This window comes from Meles meles, chromosome 2 (genome assembly GCF_922984935.1).
Source record: "Meles meles chromosome 2, mMelMel3.1 paternal haplotype, whole genome shotgun sequence".
In the NCBI taxonomy this organism is placed as follows: Eukaryota; Metazoa; Chordata; class Mammalia; order Carnivora; family Mustelidae; genus Meles; species Meles meles.
The window spans coordinates 164,307,393-164,332,469 of NC_060067.1; the positions used below are offsets into that span (position 1 = coordinate 164,307,393).

General features: G+C 37.8%; 1 protein-coding gene across 3 annotated transcripts in view; it reads right to left on the minus strand.

Annotated features, from left to right (window-relative positions):
- Window positions 1-25,077, minus strand: part of ADAM28 (ADAM metallopeptidase domain 28) — a 106,304-nt gene that overhangs the window by 64,683 nt on the left and 16,544 nt on the right. For 2 of the 3 annotated variants that reach the window (XM_045997478.1, XM_045997477.1), the window contains exons 1-2: window positions 18,520-18,617; window positions 12,065-12,168 (exon numbers count right to left, since the gene is read on the minus strand). In XM_045997478.1, coding sequence (XP_045853434.1) covers window positions 12,065-12,168; window positions 18,520-18,571 — 156 coding nt within the window. In that variant the 5' untranslated portion in view covers window positions 18,572-18,617. Of the gene's footprint in view, window positions 1-12,064; window positions 12,169-18,519; window positions 18,618-25,077 lie in introns of those variants that run through there. The other variant, XM_045997479.1, reaches the window with a different exon arrangement.

The following is a 25,077-nucleotide window of genomic DNA, read 5'->3' on the forward strand; positions in this document are numbered from 1 at the left end:
ATTAATTAATTAATTAGCCAGGTGAAGCAGGGTGGGGAACTTATCTGAGAAGAAGGAATAGGATGTCCACAGACCCAAAGACCCCAAAGACTCCTACTGGTGATTTTTGGTCTGGAGGTATTCTCATGGCTAACTGGAGATCAGAATATGGACAAAACAACAGGTATATGTATTCAAAATCAGAGAGAAATAAGCTCTCAAGACTTCAGAAAGAGAAAATATCACCTCAAGCAAACCTCACGTGGAAAAGGAGAACTGTTTAAAGATTTAGATAAACAAAAAGAGATACGGAAGACTATATGTTAGAGAAGATGCTATTGAGTACTAAATTCTAATTTTGTTCTATAAAACAGAGTTATTAACCATGGTTACACTCAAAATCTAAAAATTCACTGGGGAGATCCACAACATTGTTATTAAAGAGATCTAAGTATGGCCAACCAAATATGACGGAGTGCTATTTCCTCTGCTGGGCTGCACCTAAGGCCAAGCTTTTCTTCTCTTCTCCCTCTTCTAGCCAGAGCAGTACCTGAGCACAGCAAGGGACAATAGTGCATTAGACACTTCAAGTCAGGAGGATTGTGCTGGGATGTGCCACCTCCAAGGTCAGTTGGAATGGCCCCATTCCCTTTAAATGATTAGTTATTAGAGTCCTCTCTGATGTCAAAAGCTCCTGGGTATAAGTATCCTATACTGCAGGTTTAGATGAAGAGAGGCTGCTGTAATTCACCTCATGTTGATGAATAACAGCAGAAAAAGGCCTGAGGGTTGAAAATCAGTTATGGGGAATCATTGTAACCACTTATCACTTAGATGTAAGAAAGGCCAGATGGAATTAAAATATTAGGAGGATAGCAGATATAATCTTCTTCCCAGAAAAGCCTTCCAGATATCTATTTTCTGTTAGCAATGGATTTTAGTGGATTTTCACCTAAAATGTTATTTGGAGATTATTTTAGAAAAGATTATTGCTTTTGGACTGGAAGTTTTAGCCAACACTGGCATAGAGATTATAGATGAAAGGAAACAACAAGGAAGAAAACAAGTCTTTATGAAAGGTTGCACTGGGTGATATGATAATTCATGTCCCTAGTAGAAGTCCGTGGTAGAGAGAAATGCCTGCTAATTTAAAAAAAAAAAAAAATCTATCCTCCTTGTGTGCAACCTGAGTCCCGAACTATGGATGAGGAGAGGAAAGATGCACTTTGATTTGGAGAGTACTCACTAGAATGCAATGATTCGGAGCCCAAAGAGTAAGGTTAGCTGGTCACAGGGACATAAAAATAACCGTCCTCCAGGAAAAATGCCATGGATAAGGTTGAATGGGTGGACTGGGAAGGCCACAATCCTGGATGTTCTCGGGATGGAAGAGAGAGTGTAAAGTCAAGATGATGCCCATAGGCACACAGCAAATAACAAATCACACCCTAGAAGTCCCAGGAAGGCTTACTGCCAATAGTACAACTGTTGTTATAACATACAGTAAGCTGAGGCCTCCAGGAACCCTGGCAGACCTAGCTCAGGCCTCAAATTGTTCCCAGTGTAAGGGAGGCATTGGGTTGCCGGATATTCTATTTGGGGCATGAGCCAACAGCACTGCAGTTTTGGCCTCTAAGGAAGTGTGTGTGCTCTGGAGGCAGAATCCTGGGAAGATAGGGATTACCTTTGAAGTTAAGTTCCCAACATCAGGGACCTTGATTAAGTACTTGTCAAATATCCATCGATGCAAATACATGGACTACATACTCCAGTAGTATCTATGCAGTTATATGGACAATGTACTAATTCATTCATTCGACCATTTGTCCATTTACTTATTTATTCAACATATACTTAGTTTTCCTTATGCCATGCATATAAAATATAATTAAAAATACAATAATGAATATAGCATTCATGTTTCTACTCTGGCCTTGAATGTCCGCTCCAGAAAATGTTTCAAAGGATCATTTCATTCTAGTTCAAATCTTAAGTAACGAGGCCAAGTGCGATGAAGTCAGAAAGATGAGGCCAGGCTCTTGGAATGCAGACAAGAAAAGCCAGTGCTTCTGTTTTCTGAACCAGTAGAGGGCACAGTTGCGTAATAATAAGTACACAAGTCCTCCACATCTCCACTGCCTTGAGGAGTGAGTAATCTAGACTAACTAGATCTATGTAACATCTATGGGATGCAGAGATCCCTTCAGTCACATGCAATCCAAAGTTTAGATGTTTCAAGTAATTGCTAATCAATTCCTTGCACAAAGAAGACCAATAGTCTCAACCGAAAAGCCTTGAGGATAACTTCTAAGAACTTGGCTTCTATCTATAGGACAGTGTTCCTATTGGTCAGAAGCTGTACCTGAACAAGAAGAGAAATTTCTATGTCAAAAGAATGTGCATGCTGTGTGGCAGATAAAGATGCCCTGGCTTCTCTAACCCATGCTTATGAGACAAGTGTGATGTGGCAGAATTCAGTCACCCTGACAGGGCAGAACTGAAATATCAGACATACGGCAACATGGGACTTTACATGCATAACGAAAACAGTGGCTGGAATCCCATAGAGATTACAAAAGCTTAGCCCTAGATGATCAGAGGGAAGTGACAAAAGATACGTGGTGTGACTGTCGCATAAAATACAGGACATCAGTTAAATCTGAATTCCACACAAAGTGAATAATTTTCTAAATGTAAGCATGTCCCACACAATATTTGAGATTACTTACACTAAAAAAAAAAAAAAAGCATTCATTGTTTATCTGACATTCAAATTTAACTGGGTATCCTGTATTTTTACTTGCTAAATCTGGTTGTTCTACACACAGTAGAACTACTACTACACACTAGACATCTGTGACCCAGGGTAAGGACATGAAATTCTGAAATACCAGAACATGGAAACCACTGGCTGGGAAGAGCAGGTCAATGCTTTTGGAATGTTTCTTTAGTCAGGAATTACTTTTAATGGTTCGATCACATTCTTGCTGTGGGGTACTTTAAAGGCATCAGGCTGCCCCTGAGAACACCAATGCCGCTTGAATACTAAAAGGCAAACATGTCTGAGTTACACATATTTGTGAGATGGCTGAAATCACTCAGTGCTTCCCCCCTTCCGTTCTTCATGGCTAACATGTTACCTTCTACTGTCTACAACTGAAGGCAGCAAGGAGAAGTGTGCAAATATATTACACAAAACTCTACAAATAAAAATGGAATTAAAGCATTCAAGTCATTTAGGCATATTTTCCTTCCAATCTCTATGGAATTTGGTATAATGGTTTTATTTCCTTCAAAAGATAAAACTGACATGTTTTGTAAGATTTTTTTGAACCAATAGGCATTTATGGAATGCTTTTCATAGGACAGGTGTTGAGACATGAGGGTGAAGGAGGGGAAAAGCCATGTTAAAGACGTAGGAAATACTTTTTTCTTTTTTTTTTTTTTTATTGAGCTTGGCCATTTTAAACCAGAAGAGAAGATTAAACTTACATTCACAGACATGCAGGAACATGTGAACACACACACACACACACACACACACACACACACACACACACTATAGTAAAATCAATATTAAAAGAAAATCAAGACCCAAATGGTGTAACACTGACCATTCCTGAAGCATGGACTATTCTATGTTGACTTCACAAAGAACATAATATGGATTGGGCATTACATAAACGGAGAACATGTTATGTAGGGGGAAAAAAATCCTTAAAGGGCAGATAGGTAGGAATAAATATATTATTAAGAAAAGTCTTGAGAATACCAAAGCTGACTACAAAGGAGGTTGTATCAAGAAGCAGAAAGAAGACAAAATGACTTAGTAAACCATAGCATCAAGCAAAAGAGCCAAGATGGTGAGTCCTAAGAAGTGAAGTGTGATGAGTTACATAGGTAGTGTCATAATATAATTTTGAGCAGGGAGTTAATAATTGTATTCTGCTTTGTTTTTCAGTAAGTTTTCTCAAAATAGCCATATAAGATAAGCATGACTATTATCTCAGTTTAAAGACACAGAATTTGAAGTTCACTTGCATCTAAATCTATACAGAGAAAATTAACAAAGTTAAGATGTGAGTATAAACAAGGCTTTTCAATTCAGATCCTTTACCCTTCCACTATGGATCAGGAAAACCTAAAGTTCATACAATCAGTTAATAGAGTTGTGGACTAGATAAATAATGTATTTGGGATAAATACCAAGCACAATGCATCAACTACATCCATGTACTCAACTATTCCAAAAATTAAGATTGATAATCTATGAGATACCAGTAACCACTCAATGGTTTTTCATCAAATTAAGTTATTCAAAAGCTTAAATTTGTTTTAGAAGGAAATCACTTTATAACTACGATAAAAACACTGGATGTGTATTCAAATTTTCCTCAAAATATTCAGTGACACATGTATCTGGCATTTAAAACTTTTTTTATTTACTTATTTGTTAGAGAGAGAGAGCACCCACAAGCAGAGGGAGTGGCAGACAGAGAAAGAGGGAGAAGCAGGCTTCCCACTGAGCAGAGAGCCCAACACGGGGCTTGATCTCAGGTCCTGGGACCTAAACCAAAGATGGATGCTTAACCAACTGAGCTACCTAGGTGTTCTGATATCTGGCATTTTTAAGAGAATGCTGGAAAGCATTTAAGGGGACCATACTGATAAGGAATCCAATGCATAAAGATCCCATTCAAATTTAACAGAAACATTTTGTTGAAAGAATTGTTTTGATAAACAGGGTCTACTATGGGTTCTGCTATTATAAATGTTTGCTTTAGAAGAAATCATCTTTTAGGAACCTTATCCAGTGGTGGGGGGTATGTACTCCCAGGGAGTGGCATCTCACAATATTTCTGCAAGTTATTATCTATGTCTCATTTATCTATTTTTTTTCCTGGCTCCCAGCAGAAAACTTCTGGGTGCAGGTATTTAGAAAATTGCTGAATGAATCACTGTGTTTTAGCTTTTATCATTTGACTAAGAATGTGTTTTTTCATTAGGTAATAAGAACTATACAAATTTTAATAAATTTCTCTTTAGAAAAGACAAAGGTAAATTTTATGTTTAACCATAGTAATTCATTCTAGCTTAATTTTAATCTACAATATTTTGTTTTCTACTTTAATATTTATGGTTTTGTTTGTATGTGTGTACATGGATACATAGATGATCAATCAATAATAGATAAAATAAGTTGTATCTAATCTCTTTGCAAGAATTATAAATTACCATAAAAGTATTAAAGTTTATTTTTTGTGTGACCATGGGCAGTTTATTTCAATTGTCAGAATCCTAATCTTCAAAATGAGACTGATAATAGAATACTGGGTTATTGTAAAGATTAATAAAAATAAGATCAAGCAACAAATACAAATAAATGTCTATAATTAAATATGTATATATATGTTATAGTTATATATCTATGTTTATATCATATGTAAAAATATGTATGTATATTTTTTCAAGATTCTTCATTAAGTCAAAAGCTGTACCTGTTGGGGGGAGGAATCAAGAGGGCGGAGAAGTAGCAGGCTGAGACTACATCAGGTAGCAGGAGATCAACTAGATAGCTTATCTAAACATTGCAAACACCTACAAATCCAATGGGAGATCAAAGAGAAGAAGAACAGCAATTCTAGAAACAGAAAATCAACCACTTTCTGAAAGGTAGGACTGGCAGAGAAGTGAATCCAGAACGATGGGAAGATAGACCACGGGGGAGGGGCCAGCTCCCGGCAAGCGCCAGAGCAACGGAGCACAAAATCAGGACTTTTAAAAAGTCTGTTCCACTGAGGGACATTGCTCCAGAGGCTAAACCGGGGTGAAGCCCACGCGGGGTCAGCGTAGCCCCAGATCCCGCAGGGTCACAGAAGGATCGGGGGTATCGAAGTGTCACAGAGCTCGCAGGTGTTAGAACGGGGAAGCTGGCTACAGAGACAGAGCCGAGGACTGAGCACTCAGCTTGGGGTTACCTTAAACCGGTCTCAGACTGGGTGAGCTCGGAGTGCAGCTGGAGGCCAAGGATACGGGAGTGATTGGGCGCTGTTCTCTGGGGGCACGCTGAGGAGTAGGGCCCCGGGCTCTCGGCTCCCCCGGGCTGGAGACTGGGAGGACACCATTTTCATTCCCATCCTCCAGAACACTACGGAAAGCGTTCAGGGAACAAAAGCTCCTGAAAGCGAACTTAGTCCAGCCCCCGGTAAGGGCTGTGCAATTTCGCCTCGGGCAAAGACACTCCAGAGTCACTACAACAGGCCCCTCCCCCAAAGATCAACAAAAAAATCCAGCCAGGAGGAAGTTCATCTACCAAGGAAAGCAGGTTCAATACCTAGGACAGCAGCGGAATTCCAGAGGAGGAGAAAGCAAAGCACAGAACTCATGGCTTTCTCCCCATGATTCTTTAGTCTTGTGGTTAATTTAAATTTTTTTTTCAATTTTTTATCTTTCTTTTTTCTTCTGCTAAATTTTTTTAAACTTTTACCCTTTTCTTTTTTAACGTTTTTTAACGTTTTTTAACTAGTTTATCTAATATATATATTTTTCTTTCTTTCTTTTTTATATTTTTTCTTTATTTGTTTTTTTTTTAATTTTTTCCTTTTTTTTCTGAACCTCTTTTTATACCTTTCTCCCCCCCACCCCATGATTTGAGGTCTCTTCTGATTTGGTTAAAGCGCAACTTTCTGAGGTCTTTGCCACGCATTTAGTATTTTACTTCCTCCTTCATATATTCATATCTGGACAAAAGCACAAGGCGGAAAAATTCACCACAAAAAAAAGAACAAGAGGCGGGGCGCCTGGGTGGCTGAGTGGGTTAAAGCCTCTGCCTTCAGCTCAGGTCATGATCCCAGTGTCCTGGGATCGAGTCCCGCATCAGGCTCTCTGCTTGGCAGGGAGCCTGCTTCCTCCTCTCTCTCTCTCTCTGCCTGCCTCTCTCCCTACTTGTGATCTCTATCTGTCAAATAAATAAATAAAATCTTTGAAGAAAAAAAAAAAAGAACAAGAGGCAGTACTGAAGGCTAGGGACCTAATCAATACAGACATTGGTAATATGTCAGATCTAGAGTTCAGAATGATAATTCTGAAGGTTCTAGCCAGGCTTGAAAAAGGCGTGGAAGATAATAGAGAAACCCTCTCTGGAGATATAAAAGCCCTTTCTGGAGGAATTAAAGAACTAAAATCTAACCAAGTGGAAATCAAAAAAGCTATTAATGAGGTGCAATAAAAAACGGAGGCTCTTACTACTAGGATAAATGAGGCAGAAGAAAGAATTAGTGATATAGAAGACCAAATGACGGAGAATAAGGAAACTGAGCAAAAGAGGGCCAAACAGCTACTGGACCACGAGGGGAGAATTCGAGAGATAAGTGACACCATAAGATGAAATAACATTAGAATAATTGGGATTCCAGAAGAGAAGAAAGAGAGAGGGGAGCAGAAGGTATATTGGAGAGAATTATTGGAAAGAATTTCCCTACTATGGCAAAGGGAACAAGCATCAAAATCCAGGAGGTGCAGAGAACCCCCCTCAAAATCAACAAGAATAGGTCCACACCCCATCACCTAATAGTCAAATTAACAAGTCTTAGTGACAAAGAGAAAATCCTGAAAGCAGCCTGGGAAAAGAAGTCTGTAACATACAAGGGTAAAAATATTAGATTGGCAGCAGACTTATCGGCAGAGACCTGGCAGGCCAGAAAGAGCTGGCGTGATATATTCAGAGCAGTAAACGAGAAAAACATGCAGCCAAGAATACTATAACCAGCTATATCTATACTATATCTATGATTGAAAATAGAAGGAGAGATAAAAAGCTTCCAGGACAAACAAAAACTGAAAGATTTACAAACACCAAACCAGCTCTACAGGAAATATTGAAAGGGGTCCTCTAAGCAAAGAGAGAGCCTAAAAGTAGTAGATCAGAAAGGTACAGTGACAATATACAGTAACAGTCACCTTACAGGCAATATAATGGCACTAAATTCATATCTCTCAATAGTTACCCTGAATGTTAATGGGCTAAATGTCCCAATCAAAAGACACAGGGTATAAGAATGGATAAAAAAACAAAACCCATCTATATGTTGCCTACAAGAAACTCATTTTAGATACGAAGATGCCTCCAGATTTAAAGTGAGGGGGTAGAAAACAATTTACCATGCTAATGGGCATCAGAAGAAAGCTGGGGTGGCAATCCTTATATCAGATCAATTAGATTTTAAGCCAAAGACTATAATAAGAGATGAGGAAGGACACTATATCCTACTCAAAGGGTCTATCCAACAAGAAGATCTAACAATTTTAAATATCTATGCCCCTAACATGGGAGCAGCCAACTATATCAACCAAAAATAACAAAATCAAAGAAACATTTCAATAATAATACAACAATAGTAGGGGACTTTAACACTCCCCTCACTGAAATGGACAGATCATCCAAGCAAAAGATCCACAAGGAAATAAAGGCCTTAAATGACACACTGCACCAGATGGACATCACAGATATATTCAGAACATTTCATCCCAAAGCAACAGAATACACATTCTTCTCAAGTGCACATGGAATATTCTCCAGAATAGATCACATCCTGGGTCATAAATCAGGTCTCAACCGATATAAAAAGATTAGGATCATTCCCTGCATATTTTCAGACCACAATGCTCTGAAGCTAGAACTCAATCACAAGAGGAAATTTGGAAAAAACCCAATATATGGAGAATAAACAGCATCCTTCTAAAGAATGAATGGGTCAACCAGGAAATTGAAGAAGAATTGAAAAAATTCATGGAAACAAATGATAAATAAAACACAATGGTTCAAAATCTATGGGATGCAACAAAGGCAGTCCTGAGAGGAAAATATATAGCGGTACAAGCCTTTCTCAAGAAACAAAAGGTCTCAAGTACAAAGCCTAACCCTACACCTAAAGGAGCTGGAGAAAGAACAAGAAAGAAACCCTAAACCCAGCAGGAGAAGAGAAATCATAAAGATCAGAGCAGAAATCAATGAAATAGAAACCAAAAAAACAATAGAACAAATCAACGAAACTAGGAGCTGGTTCTTTGAAAGAATTGATACGATTGATAAACCCCTGGCCAGACTTATCAAAAAGAAAAGAGAAAGGACCCAAATAAATAAAATCATGAATGAAAGAGGAGAGATCACAACTAACACCAAAGAAATACAGACAATTATAAGAACATACTATGAGCAACTCTACGCCAACAAATTTGACCATCTGGAAGAAATGGACGCATTCCTAGAGACATATAAACTACCATAACTGAACCAGGAAGAAATAGAAAACCTGAACAGACCCATAACCAGTAAGGATATTGAAACAGTCATCAAAAATCTCCAACCAAACAAAAGCCCAGGGCCAGACAGCTTCCCAGAGGAATTCTACCAAACATTTAAAGAAGAACCAATTCCTATTCTCCTGAAACTCTTCCACAAAATAGAAATGGAAGGAAAACTTCCAAACTCATTTTATGAGGCCAGCATTACCTTGATCCCAAAACCAGATATGGATCCCACCAAAAAAGAGAACTACAGACCAATATCCTTGATGAACACAGATGTAAAAATTCTCACCAAAATACTAGCCAATAGGATTCAACAGTACATTAAAAGGATTATTCACCATGACCACGTGGGATTTATTCCAGGGCTGCAAGGTTGGTTCAACATCCGCAAATCAATCAGTGTGATACAACACATTAATAAAAGAAAGAACAAGAACCATTATGATACTCTCAATAGATGCTGAAAAAGCATTTGACAAAGTACAGCATCCCTTCCTGATCAAAACACTTCAAAGTGTAGGGATAGAGGGCACATACCTCAATATTATCAAAGCCATCTATGAAAAACCCACTGCAAATATCATTCTCAATGGAGAAAAACGGAAAGCTTTTCCGCTATGTCAGGAACACGGTAGGGATGTCCATTATCACCACTGCTATTCAACATAGTACTAGAAGTCCTGGCCTCAGCAATCAGAAAACAAAAGGAAATTAAAGGCATTGAAATCGGCAAAGAGGAAGTCAAACTATCACTCTTCACAGACGATATGATACTATATGTGGAAAACCCAAAAGACTCCATTCCAAAACTGCTAGGACTCATCAGGAATTCAGTAAAGTGTCAGGATATAAAATCAATGCACAGAAGTCAGTTGCCTTTCTCTACACCAACAACAAGACAGAAGAAAGAGAAATTAAGAAGTCAATCCCATTTACAATTGCACACAAAACTATAAGATACCTAGGAATAAACCGAACCAAAGAGGCTAAGAATCTATACACAGAAAACTATAAAGTAGTCATGAAAGAAATTGAGGAAGACACAAATAAATGGAAAAATATTCTATGCTCATGGATTGGAAGAACAAATATTGTAAAAATGTCCATGCTACCTAAAGCAATCTACACATTTAATGCAATCCCTATCAAAATACCATCCGTTTTTTTCAAAGAAATGGAACAAATAATCCTAAAATTTATATGGAACCAGAAAAGACCTCGAATAGCCAAAGGAATGTTGAAAAATAAAGCCAAAGTTGGTGGCATCACAATTCCAGACTTCAAGCTCTATGACAATGCTTTCATCATCAAGATGGCATGGTACTGGCACAAAAACAGACACATAGATCAATGGAACAGAATAGAGAGCCCAGAAATAGACCCTCAACTCTATGGTCAACTAATCTTCGACAAAGCAGGAAAGAATGTGCAATGGAAAAAAGACAGCCTCTTCAATAAATGGTGCTGGGAAAATTGGACAGCCACATGCAGAAAAATGAAATTGGACCACTTCCTTACATCACACACGAAAATAGACTCAAAATGGATGAAGGACCTCAATGTGAGAAAGGAATCCATCAACATCCTTGAGGAGAACGCAGGCAGCAACCTCTTCGACCTCAGCTGCAGCAACTTCTTCCTAGGAACATCGCCAAAGGCAAGGGAAACAAGGGCAAAATGAACTATTGGGATTTCATCAAGATCAAAAGCTTTTGCACAGCAAAGGAAACAGTTAACAAAACCAAAAGACAACTGACAGAATGGGAGAAGATATTTGCAAACGACATATCAGATAAAGGGCTAGTGTCCAAGGAACTTAGCAAACTCAACACCCAAAGAACAAACAATCCAATCAAGAAATGGGCAGAGGGCATGAACAGACATTTCTGCAAAGAAGACATCCAGATGGCCAACAGACACATGAAAAAGTGCTCCACGTCACTCGGCATCAGGGAAATACAAATCAAAACCACAATGAGATATCACCTCACACCAGTCAGAATGGCTAAAACTAACAAGTCAGGAAATGACAGATGCTGGCGAGGATGCAGAGAAAGGGGAACCCTCCTACACTGTTGGTGGGAATGCAAGCTGGTGCAACCACTCTGGAAAACAGCATGAAGGTTCCTCAAAATGTTGAAAATAGAACTACCCTATGACCCAGCAATTGCACTACTGGGTATTTACCCTAAAGATACAAATGCAGTGATCCGAAGGGGCACGTGTACCTGAATGTTTATAGCAGCAATGTCTACAATAGCCAAACTATGGAAAGAACCTAGGTATCCATCAACAGATGAATGGATAAAGAAGAGGTGGTATATATACACAATGGAATACTATGCAGCCATCAAAAGAAATGAAATCTTGCCATTTGTGATGACGTTGATGGAACTAGAGGGTATCATGCTTAGTGAAATAAGTCAATCAGAGAAAGACAACTATCACATATTATTTCCCTGATATGAGGACATGGAGATGCAACATGGGCGGTTAGGGGGGTAGGAGAAGAATAAATGAAACGAGATGGGATTGGGAGGGAGACAAACCATAAGTGACTCTTAATTTCACAAAACAAACTGAGGGTTGCTGGGGGGAGGGGCGGTTGGAAGACGGGGAGGGGGGTTATGGACATTGGGGAGGGTATGTGCTATGGAGAGTGCTGTGAAGTGTGTAAACCTGGTGATTCACAGACCTGTACCCCTGGGGATAAAAATACAGTACATGTTTATAAAAAAATAAGAAATAAATAAAAAATTAAAAAAAAAAGGTGTACCTGTTGCTCTGCCTTATTGACTTCCCTTTTATGTACTGGATGGAGTCTTCTGGGATAAACCACTTCATAGTTCTTTATTCCAGGAAGTTCTTTGATAGCATTTACTGAGAGGGAAAAAAGTAAGAGAAGATTTAGCAGAGCAGAACAAATAAACAAGATGGTTGGAAATAATCAGCCTTATTGCATTTCTGATGAATAATGTTATATACAGAGGTTTAACTGAGTTATGTCAGAGAATTATTTAAGTGTAGAGACTGACAAAATCAGAAGTCCACAATTCCTTTCAAATCTTGAACCTATATCTTCAAATATTTCCCCACTGAAAGTATTTCTCTGTTTGGTAAAAATCATCCTTTGGGATTTTTTCACCTCTCTTTGCTACCTTGAATCATCTATAGAGGACTATAGCAAACAGTACAGGCGAAAGCTAGTACAGCAAGGCAAAAGCCAAACTAATCTTCTAAGATACTAATCAATGTCAGTATAATTGTGTAGAAGTACTCTGAAAACTACAGTGTTACAAAAATGAAATAACTAATGCATGCCATTTCTAACTCTAATACTTTTTCTTATATTTTCCTATTGTAATGAATGAAACTAAGACAGTAAGAAAGGCTCCAATATCAGCTCCATAGAATGCTTTGTTTTTGCAATACAGATAAACTTCCATTTTTGCATACAAAGCATGAAAAAATGAAAATTAGGGAAGTACAATTTAGAACATTTTTACTGGTCTGGAAGGAAAATTTTTGAGCCTGCAGTCATATTGAAAGAGAATTGAATAGTTATCTCATCCAACCTTCTATCTATATTTTGAATTGTTGCTACAAGTTATTTTTTTAATTTTATTTTTTGAGAGAGAGAGAGTGAGCACAGGCAGGCACACACGAGCAAGCAAGGAGGGGTAGAGGAAGAGGAGGAGAGAGAATCCCAAGCAGATTCAATGCTCAGCACAAGCCCAACTCGGGGCTTCATCTCAAGTTGAGATGGAGATCATGTTCTGAGCCAAAATCAGATGCTTAACCAACTGAGCCACATAGGCGCCCCTCTACAAGCTATTTTTTAGAGGAATTCAGAGTTTTCCCAAAGCTAACACTTAATTTTCTATTTTCTCTTTTATTTGATCACTTGATCAGTCCTTGCTCTGGGTAGAGTAATGTGTAAGGAAATGTCAATAAACCAGTTCTTTGGTTTTTCAAGGGCCTACTGGTCTACCCAGAATATTGATGCAGTAGGAGCTAAACTGTGGCCCCAGCCTCGTAATTGACTAACACTATGGACTGGAAAGGCTTTAGTTCTCTGTCTCATGATTAGCGTGCTCTCTAAAGATAATCCCAGCTCATTAAATTACTCAACCCTAAATTCTATAGTAATATAAATTTGCTATTATTGTTGATCTTTTAACAAATAAAAGTGAGTGTTTCTTTTGTTAGTCATTTTGGATGACTTGTACATTTATCCCAATGATGCTCCAGAGAATATTTATTTCTTAAAAAATTTCTTTAAAAACTAAAGCAGAATCTTTAAAAAAAATTGTAGTTATGTCAAATATTTTTTATGATTTTTAGGATAGCTAAATGCACTTGACCTCTCAAGAGCTATTTACTTCTAACTTCAAAGAACAGGAAAAGTAATGAGCTAAAAACTCATTAGGTCAAAAATGAACAATTAAAGGGATAGAATAATTTCTCTTTCACTGGCTCGAGATTTATTTTTTTAACATTTAAATTCAATTTAATTAACATACAATGTATTATTAGTTTCAGAGATAGAATTTAGTGATTAATCAGTTGCATATAATACCCAGTGCTCATTCCATCAAGTATCTTCCTTAATAGCCATCACCCTCTTACCCCATCCCACTACCTACCTGCCCTTCTGCAACCCTCAGTTTGTTTCCTATAATAAGATCTTTCTGTGGTTGTGATGCCTGGGTGGCACAGCCGGTTAAGCATCTGCCTTCTCGCTCACGTCGTGATCCCAGGGTCCTGGGATTGAGCCCCGCATCAGGATCCCTGCTCGGCAGGAACCTGCTTCTTCTCTATCTGCCATTCCCCTTGCTTGTGCTCTCTCTCTCAAATAAATAAGTTTTTTATAATTTGTCTCCCTCTCTGTTTTCATCTTATTTTTCCTTTCCTTCCCCTATGGTCATGTTTTGTTTCTTAAATTTCACATATGAGTGAAATCATATCTTTTTCTTTCTCTGATTGACTTATTTCACTTAGCATAATGCCCTCTAGTTCCATCTATACTGTTGCAAAGGGCAAGATTTCATTCTTTTTAATGACTGAGTAATATTCCTGTGTGTATGTGTGTGTGTGTGTGTGTGTGTGTGTGTGTGTGTATGCATATGTCTCAAGATTTACTCTTAAAAACATTTCAAAACACCTTAAAACCATGGATTCAACCCTAGAATACTTGAACCTTGGGTTTGGTTCTAATTTATTAACTGTTTGAACAGACACAGCAGATCAAATGATCTTTAAGGACAGTTCAAGCAGTCTATGATTTTATGCAAATAAATACAGAATTCATCTCTTTGAAGAAGTGATGATCATTTGGATAAATTTTTAAGTGGGTGTGGTAAAATAAGTCTCATTACATAGTCAAGACTTCAAAAAATACATAAGTTACCTCAATGACTTGTTGTTACAGAGATAATCACTGGGCATTTTTATTTCTATTTAATTAGTTTTTGGTAAAGGAAAATAATAACGTAATTTTATAAAAAAATTATAACAAATTCAAAAATCTAGAGGAATATTATCAATCATTTTATTAACATTGAGTTGAAATGTTTATAATTATTATACTTATTTCAAAATAATAAGATGTCACAAGGTAAGAAAATTACTCTTGCCAGAAATGAACTGATGGTGTTGACACAATTCCCTGGCGCTTCTTGTAAACCCATAATACCAAACAAGCATACCGTAAGGCAACCACATGCTATCTAGTGTATTGTGTCCAATCAATGCAATTAGTCCCATTAATATAGAGTTCATGAAGCCATATATTCACCAATGTTGCAACCAGAGTAACTCTTCTACAAGTCCTGTATAAAAAGTGGTTTCATCCAATACACACCTTATTCTGAGAGTAAATATTATTCCAAGATACCCTGAGGTCATAAAATAATAGCTAATCATAACTGATTCTTTTATAAAAGCAAAAAATGATAGCCCACACAACTTTCCCATTCAGAAGTGGTGAGGGAAACAGGCCAATCCAATCACTGCAGGTTTACTTAATATATACACTCTTCTAATGAGGTACTGTATTGACTAACATAACATAATAAAAATTATATATATACACACTCATCTCCATGATTCTAGTTAGTATCTAAATCTTAATGTTTTATGAAATCAGAAATTACCAATTGACTTAAATAAAGAGCCAAGTATGTAAATTAGTGGAGAAATTTATTCCCAACTCTTTGATAGCTGAGCACTTCCTAATGACAAACACAATTAACCAACAAATGAACCAGAGTATTTTTTAAAAAAGCCTCTGGGAAACTGTCCTTTTCTTCAGTTTGAAACCAACAGACTTTCAGCTCTTCTCAAACTCTTGCAAGAGAGTACATTGTCTAAGAGAAACAGATAGAATTTCTTTTAACAGCTCCAATTTTTATGAAACCAAGAAAGCCCATGAAAGAATGAGACTTGAATTATAACATATTAGACAGCTGTTAGAAAAATAAACAGACCTAAATATTGTTTGGCTCATTCATCCTTAAGGTTGATGGAAATGACACAGCCTCCTCCCAGCTGAATAACATCAGGCTAATTATTTTGAAGCCTGTGGAATAAACACAACTAACTGCCATCCAGGGATTATACAAATCTGAGATGTAACACAATATGTTTCTACTAATTCATGTTAATACTTGCTTTCTCTCTCCCACAGAACTCACATGTTAGATTACTTCTGACAAGCAAAACTAGATCAAGAAAAATAAAACTATTATTTTGCCTTGGGTTAGATAATTATTTTACTGTTCATTAGTTTTTAAAAAGTAAAAACACATTGACAAGATTAATACAACAGGCCCTGGTGTGGGTTGCTACTTTATTTTTTAATAAGTTTGGGGCAGTTTTGGAGTTTAGCCATAATGCATAATATTGGCATTTTCATTTTTGTTCAAATCTGTTCCAAACTCTTTAGAGAGTGTCTTTCCAGACTAAATACATGACATTCAGACCTGGATCAGAGTTTATTCAATATTGACTTCAGATCTGGGCTTCTCTGTACCACCTCAAACTATCTGGTGCTTTTAAATTTGGTGTAGTAAAAGTGAATGCAAACATTGAGGGAAAACACATCCTGATTAAGTCTATCATTCTGGCTAATAAGATTGAATTTAAATACTTCTGAGGGTCATCTAGTCACCTTATGAAGACAAGAAAGGATGGCTAATTTGAAACAAAATAATTTCAAAAAGTACTATATCCCCTAGATATCCTGCTGGAATATCTTGAAGACCTTTCTCTCTTGTCATTGCCCTTATATTCTCCCCTAAATGACTGTCACTTCCTTTTAACTATTTGGGTGTTGTTTTTTTTTCCTATGATGAAATCCTATCAATTATTTCTCTCAGGGGATTGTGAAGGACATACAAACAGCTTACCCAATTATGTTTCATTCTTTCATTTCATGTATACAGAAACTGAGAACAAGTCATGGTCTGAGTTGCATATTTTTTTCTTTGGATGATGGGGGCAGATAAACAAAAAGGAAGATAAATGCAAATTGCTTTATTTTTTACATTCTGACTGGGAAATAAATCCATGTGGTAATAATATCAATGGGAATAATACCAAGAAGATAGTTGAAAATACAAGACGGAAGGTAAAGAGTGGGGGTGGCTCTCTGTTCAAGGTGGAAGATAAGGGATAATTGCCTATATGAACCCCTAGTCTCACAAAAGACACTGCAGAACCTCTGTTCCCACCACCAAGCACTTGAAGATCTACAGTTTGAGGCATGATTTCTAAGGAAGCCGTCTTTTGGTGCCATGTTGTAAATGCAAAGAGAGGGGAAAATCAGCTCATATACCCTTTTTTACCCAAGATTTTATTTATTTATTTGACAGAGAGAGAGAGAGAGAACACAAAAGAGCACAAGCAAGGGGTGGGGTGGAGGAGAAGTCTCCCCGCCAAGCAAGGAGCCCCATGCGGAACGCTGGAATCATGATCTGAGCCAAAGGTAGACACTTAACAGACTGAGCCACCCAGGTGCCCCCTTATATGCCTAATTTTACTGAAAAAGCTGTCATGTGGGTGGACTCCAGGGTTATCTATGTGATTTTGTTAATAGAGCCTGCTTGATCTTTATGCTGTTGGATAAAGCTAGTTCCCAAACAACTCTTATATTCCAACTAAGTAAAGGATCCCAAAGAATTTTTAGGGATAACACTTTTGGAGAAAGTAAGGAAAAAAGATTTCTATTAAGTTTGACTCACAAAGTAGAAATTTTGAGTCAATAACTTAAATGCCTAGTACAGTTCTATATTTAATAATATTAAGTAAAACTTTCATAAGTCTGGAAAACAAATCAGGAACCAGGAGTGGGGAAAATCACTTTTAGCCACAAAGTGTTGAGTGAGTGCAAGGGTGAGGAGAATCTTTCCCTCCCTGACCTTATACTTGTTGAAAATTTGCTCCCATTACTAAGTATGGGCAAGCATTCTAAAACCGAAGAAAAGGTTTGTTATTCCCAGGCACTGAAGCTAATGTGGTGATTTAACTAAGTTGCCCAATCTAATCTAACCAAAATCTAATTGGTAGATTTCTCAGAAATGGAGAGACATGCTAGAATTGATTTATTATTGAAAAGTAAAATTCCTCTAGTTTTGAATTCTTAAATTCAAAATGGAAGTAAATTATCAGCTTAAGCTTAGCAGCAAAATTGTTTTAATCAAGTAATAGCACAATGCTATATACTTATCAAATCAGTCAATTATTTATTTCTAATTGACATATTTATTATCACCAGTTATCGAAGGACGAAACATAAAAATATGCACTCAAAAGGAATAGGACCAGCCAAACTGGTCCAGATAATAACAGCAGATACTTCCAAGAGCCTTCTGCACCAATAGCTAGTCAAATCCACTGCATCTCTACTGCTTTAAAAATGATAAGGTGGGATTTGAGGAATTTCACTTTTTGACTCGAAGATCATATCTACTATTTAAATTAAATTGTATAAAGTTTCCCCTTTGAGTCTATGTATTCTCAGATCAGACATATCGATTCAAGATGTCTCCTTGCCTCTTCTTTACATTGAGTTTATATCAGTCACACTCCCCCCAAAACAACAGATCCAAACCAGCCCAACTGGTTAGTAAAATTGGCTTAAAATTAAAAAATAAAACTATTGAGAGACAATGAAAAGCAAGCAGTTGACTGACATATTTACCAGAACCTGAAAAGGAATCAGACACTTACCTGGAACTGGAGAAAGGAGGAAAGTGGTGGTCAGAAGCAGCCCCGGCCACATACTGGGGGAGCTCAGGGGCACAGGCTCTGCCCTTCACGCTCCGAGAGCACTGCTCCGTCTCTCCCAGCCTCCTCTCAAGTGAGACAGAATGAAACTCCTGGGTTCATTCTTGTCTGCTTTCAGGAAGTGTTTATTAAAGGTGTTGCACAACCTTGTAGCTGTGGTCCTGCGACAATGGCACCCGTGGGCGGAAATTCTGACCACCTCCAGGCTTTAGGACTCCTCTACCATAAGCCATTGTTTCTCTTTCCTGCTTCCTCATATTCCCCACTCAGAGGTAGTAGGTTTCCAGTATATTATTATAGCCCAATAAGCTACCTTGACATAACTGGCTTTAATGAACCTCGGTAAATGTGTGTATTTATTAGGTATATTATAAATATATATAAATATTTATATATGTATTTGCTATGTTAGCAACAAGTTGTTACAAATATTCTTCTTCCCTCACATACATATGCTGTCAGTAAAGCAATTTCTAATCCAATCCAGTTATTACATAAAATTCTTTTCCAGTTGTCTCGTATTCTATTCTCACACAGTGGTGCTCCAGAGAGCTTGAACTATCCTGAAGTAAGAATGTGTGACAATACAAGCTCAAGGGTTATCAGATCCCCAAGGGCATTTGTATCATCACTAACAACCAGGAGTTAGGGAAAGCCTTCAAGTCTCAAAGGATATAATTTCCAGAAAAGCTTTAGGAGCTGTCATTGGTCATAGTGAGGCTAAGCCGACATGTCCAGATATCACACTGTGTAACTAATTAAATAGCTAAGGTTGAGTTGCTTTACTAAGTTCCAGATCCTTTATACTTATTATCATATTAATTGTTATGATACTTCCGTATGATAAATGCCATGGTACCCCTATTTTGTAGATTAAAATACTAGGATTTTAAAAGATAAAGGATTCAAAAGATTAAGACTCAGTTATCCTTCCTTTATATAGTAAATAAGATTAAGCAGTTTGCCCAAGGTCATATATCTAGTAAGTGGCAGGAGTGGAATTTGAATTCAGTATTGTGTGAGCTCTTAGTCACACATTCTAATAGCTGACTTATAAACCCAGTCTTACTTCTACTGAGAAATCATATATATATGAAATACAAGTACTATTCCTATGAAATACAAGGTTCCTGAGGTTATAACTAACACCAATTCTTGGTCCACTAAAATTAATACTAAATACTAAAATTATTCATTATTCTATGGATTTCAAAGGATATTTTTGTAATACAGTGATTTTGATGAAAAAGGATTTTTCAAAATGTCATACAGCATCAACTAACAACCACAAGGGAATGTTTAAATCTAGTTACTGAGCCTTTCAGCCAAAAGATTAGGAATATCACAGGTTCTTTTCTTTTAATCAAAGTTCCACTGCTTTTTCTTCTTCAGAGAACGGAAAGCTTATACCCACTTTTTGATTGTCATGTGATTTCCCCCCATTAGGTCTATGCACATTCACTAGTACATATTACATGTAAGACCCTGAAATCACAGTTGAAAATAGTCATTCTCTTTGAGATGCTTATAGTCTGGTGAGGGAAATAGGCAAGGACAGTCACCATGAAGATGTGCAAAGTGAGTGCTACCTGTATATCATGAGACACTTCCCACAGGGCTAGGAAAGATTTAGGCATGAAAGTCAGAGGCTACCCCTAGCCAGGTAAGGAAAGCTTTCTGGAGGCAAAAACAATGAGGTCAATGAAAAATTAACAATGGGAAAAAGTGAGGACATTATGTCATAGCATACTAGTTTATGGTAAATACCTTAGTATTGTTGGAGCAAAGAGAGCCTGAAGGAATGGGAAAAGATCCTCTGTCTGGTTTCGTCACTGTGCAAGTGCTGACAATACTGAATCCATATTTGGCTCTCCATCTTGTTCATGTTCATGGGATGACCTCCCTTGGTGCTACATGTTCTAGACCCCTTGGAGGTTAGTGTGTGCCCTGATCGAAATGCAGGGAGACTTGTTCTGGTTTTCCCTAAAGTTGTTTACATAATTGGTAGAGATAATTTTGATTCTCCCCTACTCCTTTGCCCATTTGCCCAATGACACCACAAGTCATTTGCCCAATGACACCACAAGCTCCGTTAAGTGTTAGCAATCGAGTAAATGGATACAGATTCTTTGACCTCATCGCATGCCTTCTGCATATCTTCTCACTTCATAAAATCTGTAGACAAAAGTTTGGACTTTGTGGGGAATAGCTATGTCACTGTCTGGATTGTTCACCACCAGATTCCCCCATTAGTAAGTTACTCTGAATAGAACTCTGTGTAAACTCTATGGAGTATCCTGCTTTGTTTTTTGGTTCTCAAGTGTCTTATTGGCTTGGAGGACACTCTAGGGCCCTCCTCAATCTTCTCACAATTGACAAGCCAGCCAGGAGATTAAAAAAAAAAAAATTAAGCTTGGGTTAAGGGGCCCTGCCCAAGGGAAAACCCATTGTCTGTGGGGGAAATCCCAAATTGGACAGCCACCTCCATGTGGGGAGACTTGGCCAGGTTTTTTGAGCACTTTAGACCAGTACGTGAGTACAAGGATGCCCTGAAAATGCCCAGGTTATTATTAGATATCCTATCAAAAATGGTGGGGGAAAGGAAATGGAAGAGGGAAAGTGAACAAATTATTTCAGCAGTAGTTCAGCCATTGTTTTGTGCATTACAAGACACCAGAGAAATGGAATCATAAGAGACAGCACTTTGAATACTACCTCCCTGTCTCTTTGCTTGTAACAAGTAGTAAAAGGTTCTTTGCTTTCAACACTCCCTTGGGAAGTGTTTGATTTAATGCACTCCAAGCAATGAATCTTTTGAATTCAGTTACAAATTTGGAGACTCAGATGGGACCTCTGACCTGACCCCTTTAAATTCCCCCAGCTCCCAGCAAGTAATGTAGTGGGCAGCAGCAGCTCACCTGATCAGCTCATCTGTGTTGCTGGAGAACTTATGGGAGGGACGCATAAGAGAATCCTCTTGACACCTTGTTGGGTCTGTGCACCTCAACTAGCTGAACAGGCTCAGTGGTCACTCCAGACATTTTAAGCAGAGAGTCCTTTCAGAGAAGTGAGTGGCTATTACTCTACAAATAAGCTTTAGGGCTCTGCCTCTATCTCAAGCAGCAGGAAAAAGGAATTGTCTGGGGAAGTATTTAAGAGATAGCCCTCTGAAAAAAAAGAGAGAGAGGGAAAGCCCCCTTTGGTAAATGCCCTGTTACATTGAATACATCTGTTCAAGTAGAGCCTAGAAATTCCCAGATGAAGGAAGTCAAAAGAAAATTTTAAGATTACATCGAGGATGATTTTAACACTCAAATGGCCTAAATGAGGTTCTTTTAAAAAATACCTAATGAGTGTATATGTATATCCAACTTGAGAAAGCTAGCTAGTAGACTAAACAACCTGAGTGGGATGCATACTTTGATTGGTACTTGGAAGTGTCTGAAAACACTGACAGGATAAAATGGAGCCAGACGGGTAGATCAACCTATAATGTCATTTGGGTTGCAACCCAATTCCTTGAGGGATTGAAAGCAACTGTCCTTACCTTGCAAATCTTTACAAATACTAGGAATTGAGGCCCCAGAAACAAGCCAAGGCTTTTCAACATTTCTGGGAACTCTTATTTAGTTCATTGCCATTCCTAAAATTGAACATTTTAAAAAAGGGATAGAGAAGTCTTTTAAAGAAAAGTACCTCAAAATCTAGCCCCACAGCTTCCATGAGGTTACTTATCAAGGATAAATACAAATCTTCACTATAAGGTTTTTTATTTTATTATGTCTGTCTGTATGTGATATTTTCTTCCTCTGGATGGTATCACTTTAATTAATTTGCAAAAAATCTCTATTTCACTGGTTAAAAGGCAAGCAATTGTAAGAATTGAGCTTTCTAAAACTAAAAACAAACAAACAAACAAAAAACCCCAGAGATTAAGTCAAATGTTTTTCATGTTCATGTGATTATGTGAAAAATACTCAGTAGTAAAGCTAGTTTGTTGGCTTAGTTAAAATAAGCGTGACTTTTGAGTTATAAACATCAAATACAATACAAATAATTAACTTTTAGTCTACATGAATTTATTAGTTAAATTTTTGTTGTATCTGTTGTAATTTTTCAGCAAAAATGATTTAACATTATAGTTGATTTTGTCTCTTTCATGAAGCTTTTATAAGTAATCAGTAGGAACAGTAGGTTGGTTCAATAGATAAAAATGGTTTATAGGTAAATTTCTAAATAGCTTTCAAAATCTCTGATAACCTAAATATTCAAAGTTTGCCTAGGTTAAATGATAAATTTAGTTGAATTCATTGGATATCTAAGTCTTTTCCAAATAAGATAAAATAATGAAACATTGATTACTAAATATACATTTATCAACTTATGTCTGGTTACAGATAAAGTAAATTTGAGCCCGTTAGTAAACATATTTTATGCTTTATTGAAAAATGGTACCATGGAAAAACACATTTCTGAGATTATGAAATATATTCATAAACTTGCCAATCCAGAGAGTTCTGGTGAAATAGAAAGATCACACTTGCTTACTACTTAGTTTTCACTGAAATGTAAGTTTTTTAAACATGAAGAATTCTAATAAATGTCATTCAGACTACTGGAAACAATAAGAGAAACAACTCTGTATATAAGGAAAGTAAGGTATGTATTTTTAGTAAGAAATGGATGAAAAATGGGAACCTCCATACTGTTTTCCTTAGTGGCTACACCAGTTTACATTTCCACTGCTGCTGTACAGTCCACATACTCACTAGTACTTATTATCTCTTGTCTTTTTGATGATAGTCATTCTAACAAATGTGAGGTGATATCATGTTGTCCTTTGGATTTGCATTTCCTAATGATTAGTGATGCTGAGCATGTTTTCAAGTACTTGTTGGCCATTTCTTTGGAAAATGTCTACTCAGGCCCTTTGCCATTTTAATTATGTTGTGTGGTTTTTGCTACTGAGTTGTATGAGTCCGTTATGTGTTTTGGCTATTAACGCCTTATATGATTTGTAATCATTTTCTCCCATTCTGTTGTTGTTCTTGTTCTTGTTCATTCTTGTTGTTGTTGTTGTTGTTAAGAGAGGTAAAGAGAGAGAAAGAATGGAGGGGCAGGGAGAGAATCATAAGATAATCTTGGGGCTTAATCTCACAACCCTGAGATCATGACCTGAGCTGAAATCAAGAGTTGGATGCTTAATCAACTGAGCCACCCGGGTGTCTCCTGCAGGTTTTATTTTGCTGAGGGGAGTCATCAAAATGATGCTGTTGAAATTTGTGAATTCTTCTACAGCAGTCTGTATTTTAAGAGGTCCCACCGCCCCCTTCTTTTGCTTTAGTCTCTGTGGGCAGTGTTTTTGTTATATTCTGGGTTGTTTACACTTTAAAGACAAGAAAAGATTTACAACTTTAAAAGGCAGAAAAACAATGCAAGTTTTCTCCTATGAGTTTTGGGGTAATTACTATTTTAAAGACAAAAGGATGCACCTGCCCACCAGATCTTAAAAGTTTATGAAGAGGCCCTACCTGGGGTCAGTCATATGTGCCATGCAGGTGTTCTCCACATCATATCACTATCTCAAGGCTGTGCCCTTGGAGCAGTCTATGGGATCAGGAAGGGAAAGTGTAACCCATATTCTAAGGACAAGGGAGGGGTTAGAAGCCTCCAAGTGTCTGGGTTCAGCTCACAGGTCAATCAGTGACCACAATGATGAGGAGAATAAAAGCAAGAGAAATGTAGCTTAAATTAAATCTCCCTACAGCTTACAAACCACTGACAGATACCTGAAACATGCAGAACGTAACTTTCCTCAAGGAACTTGTGGCTGCCTTAGTGCCTTAGATTGGTTATATTGAACTACTCTCCCTGAGTAAGGGTTCTAAATATGCCTTGGTTTGTATGGACACTATATCTGGCCCAACTTAAGCTTTCCCTACTACTGTGCAAACCAGACTGCCACCATTAGGTGGTTAAAATAGTGAAATAAAACCTATAGAATACCCTCATGGACAAGGCAGTCCTTAGGAAAGGCATTTCAAAAGTCATGGTAGGCAAGACTGAGCAAAAGAACATAACGTTGAATGGTGGTTTCATCTCCCCTATTAACCACAGCAAAAGGGTTGGTAGAAAAGAAAAATGGAAAGTTAAAGCACAGTGGTGCCTGGCGGCGACCTGGCCAAGGTGCAGTGGGCCGTGTGCATGCTGAGCAACACCACAGCCATCGCCGAGGCCTGGGCCTGCCTCGACCACAAGTTTGACCTGATGTACGCCAAACGGGCCTTTGTGCACTGGTACGTGGGCGAGGGCATGGAGGAAGGAGAGTTCTCAGAAGCCCGGGAGGACCTGGCCGCCCTGGAGAAGGATTATGAAGAAGTGGGAACAGAGTCTATGGACGGCGAAGATGAAAGTGAGGATTTCTAGGGCGTCCTGGCCCCTGCAAGGCCCGGTCTCTCTACCTGGTTTTGTATTTCTCGTTCCACTGTTTCCCTAACCCCC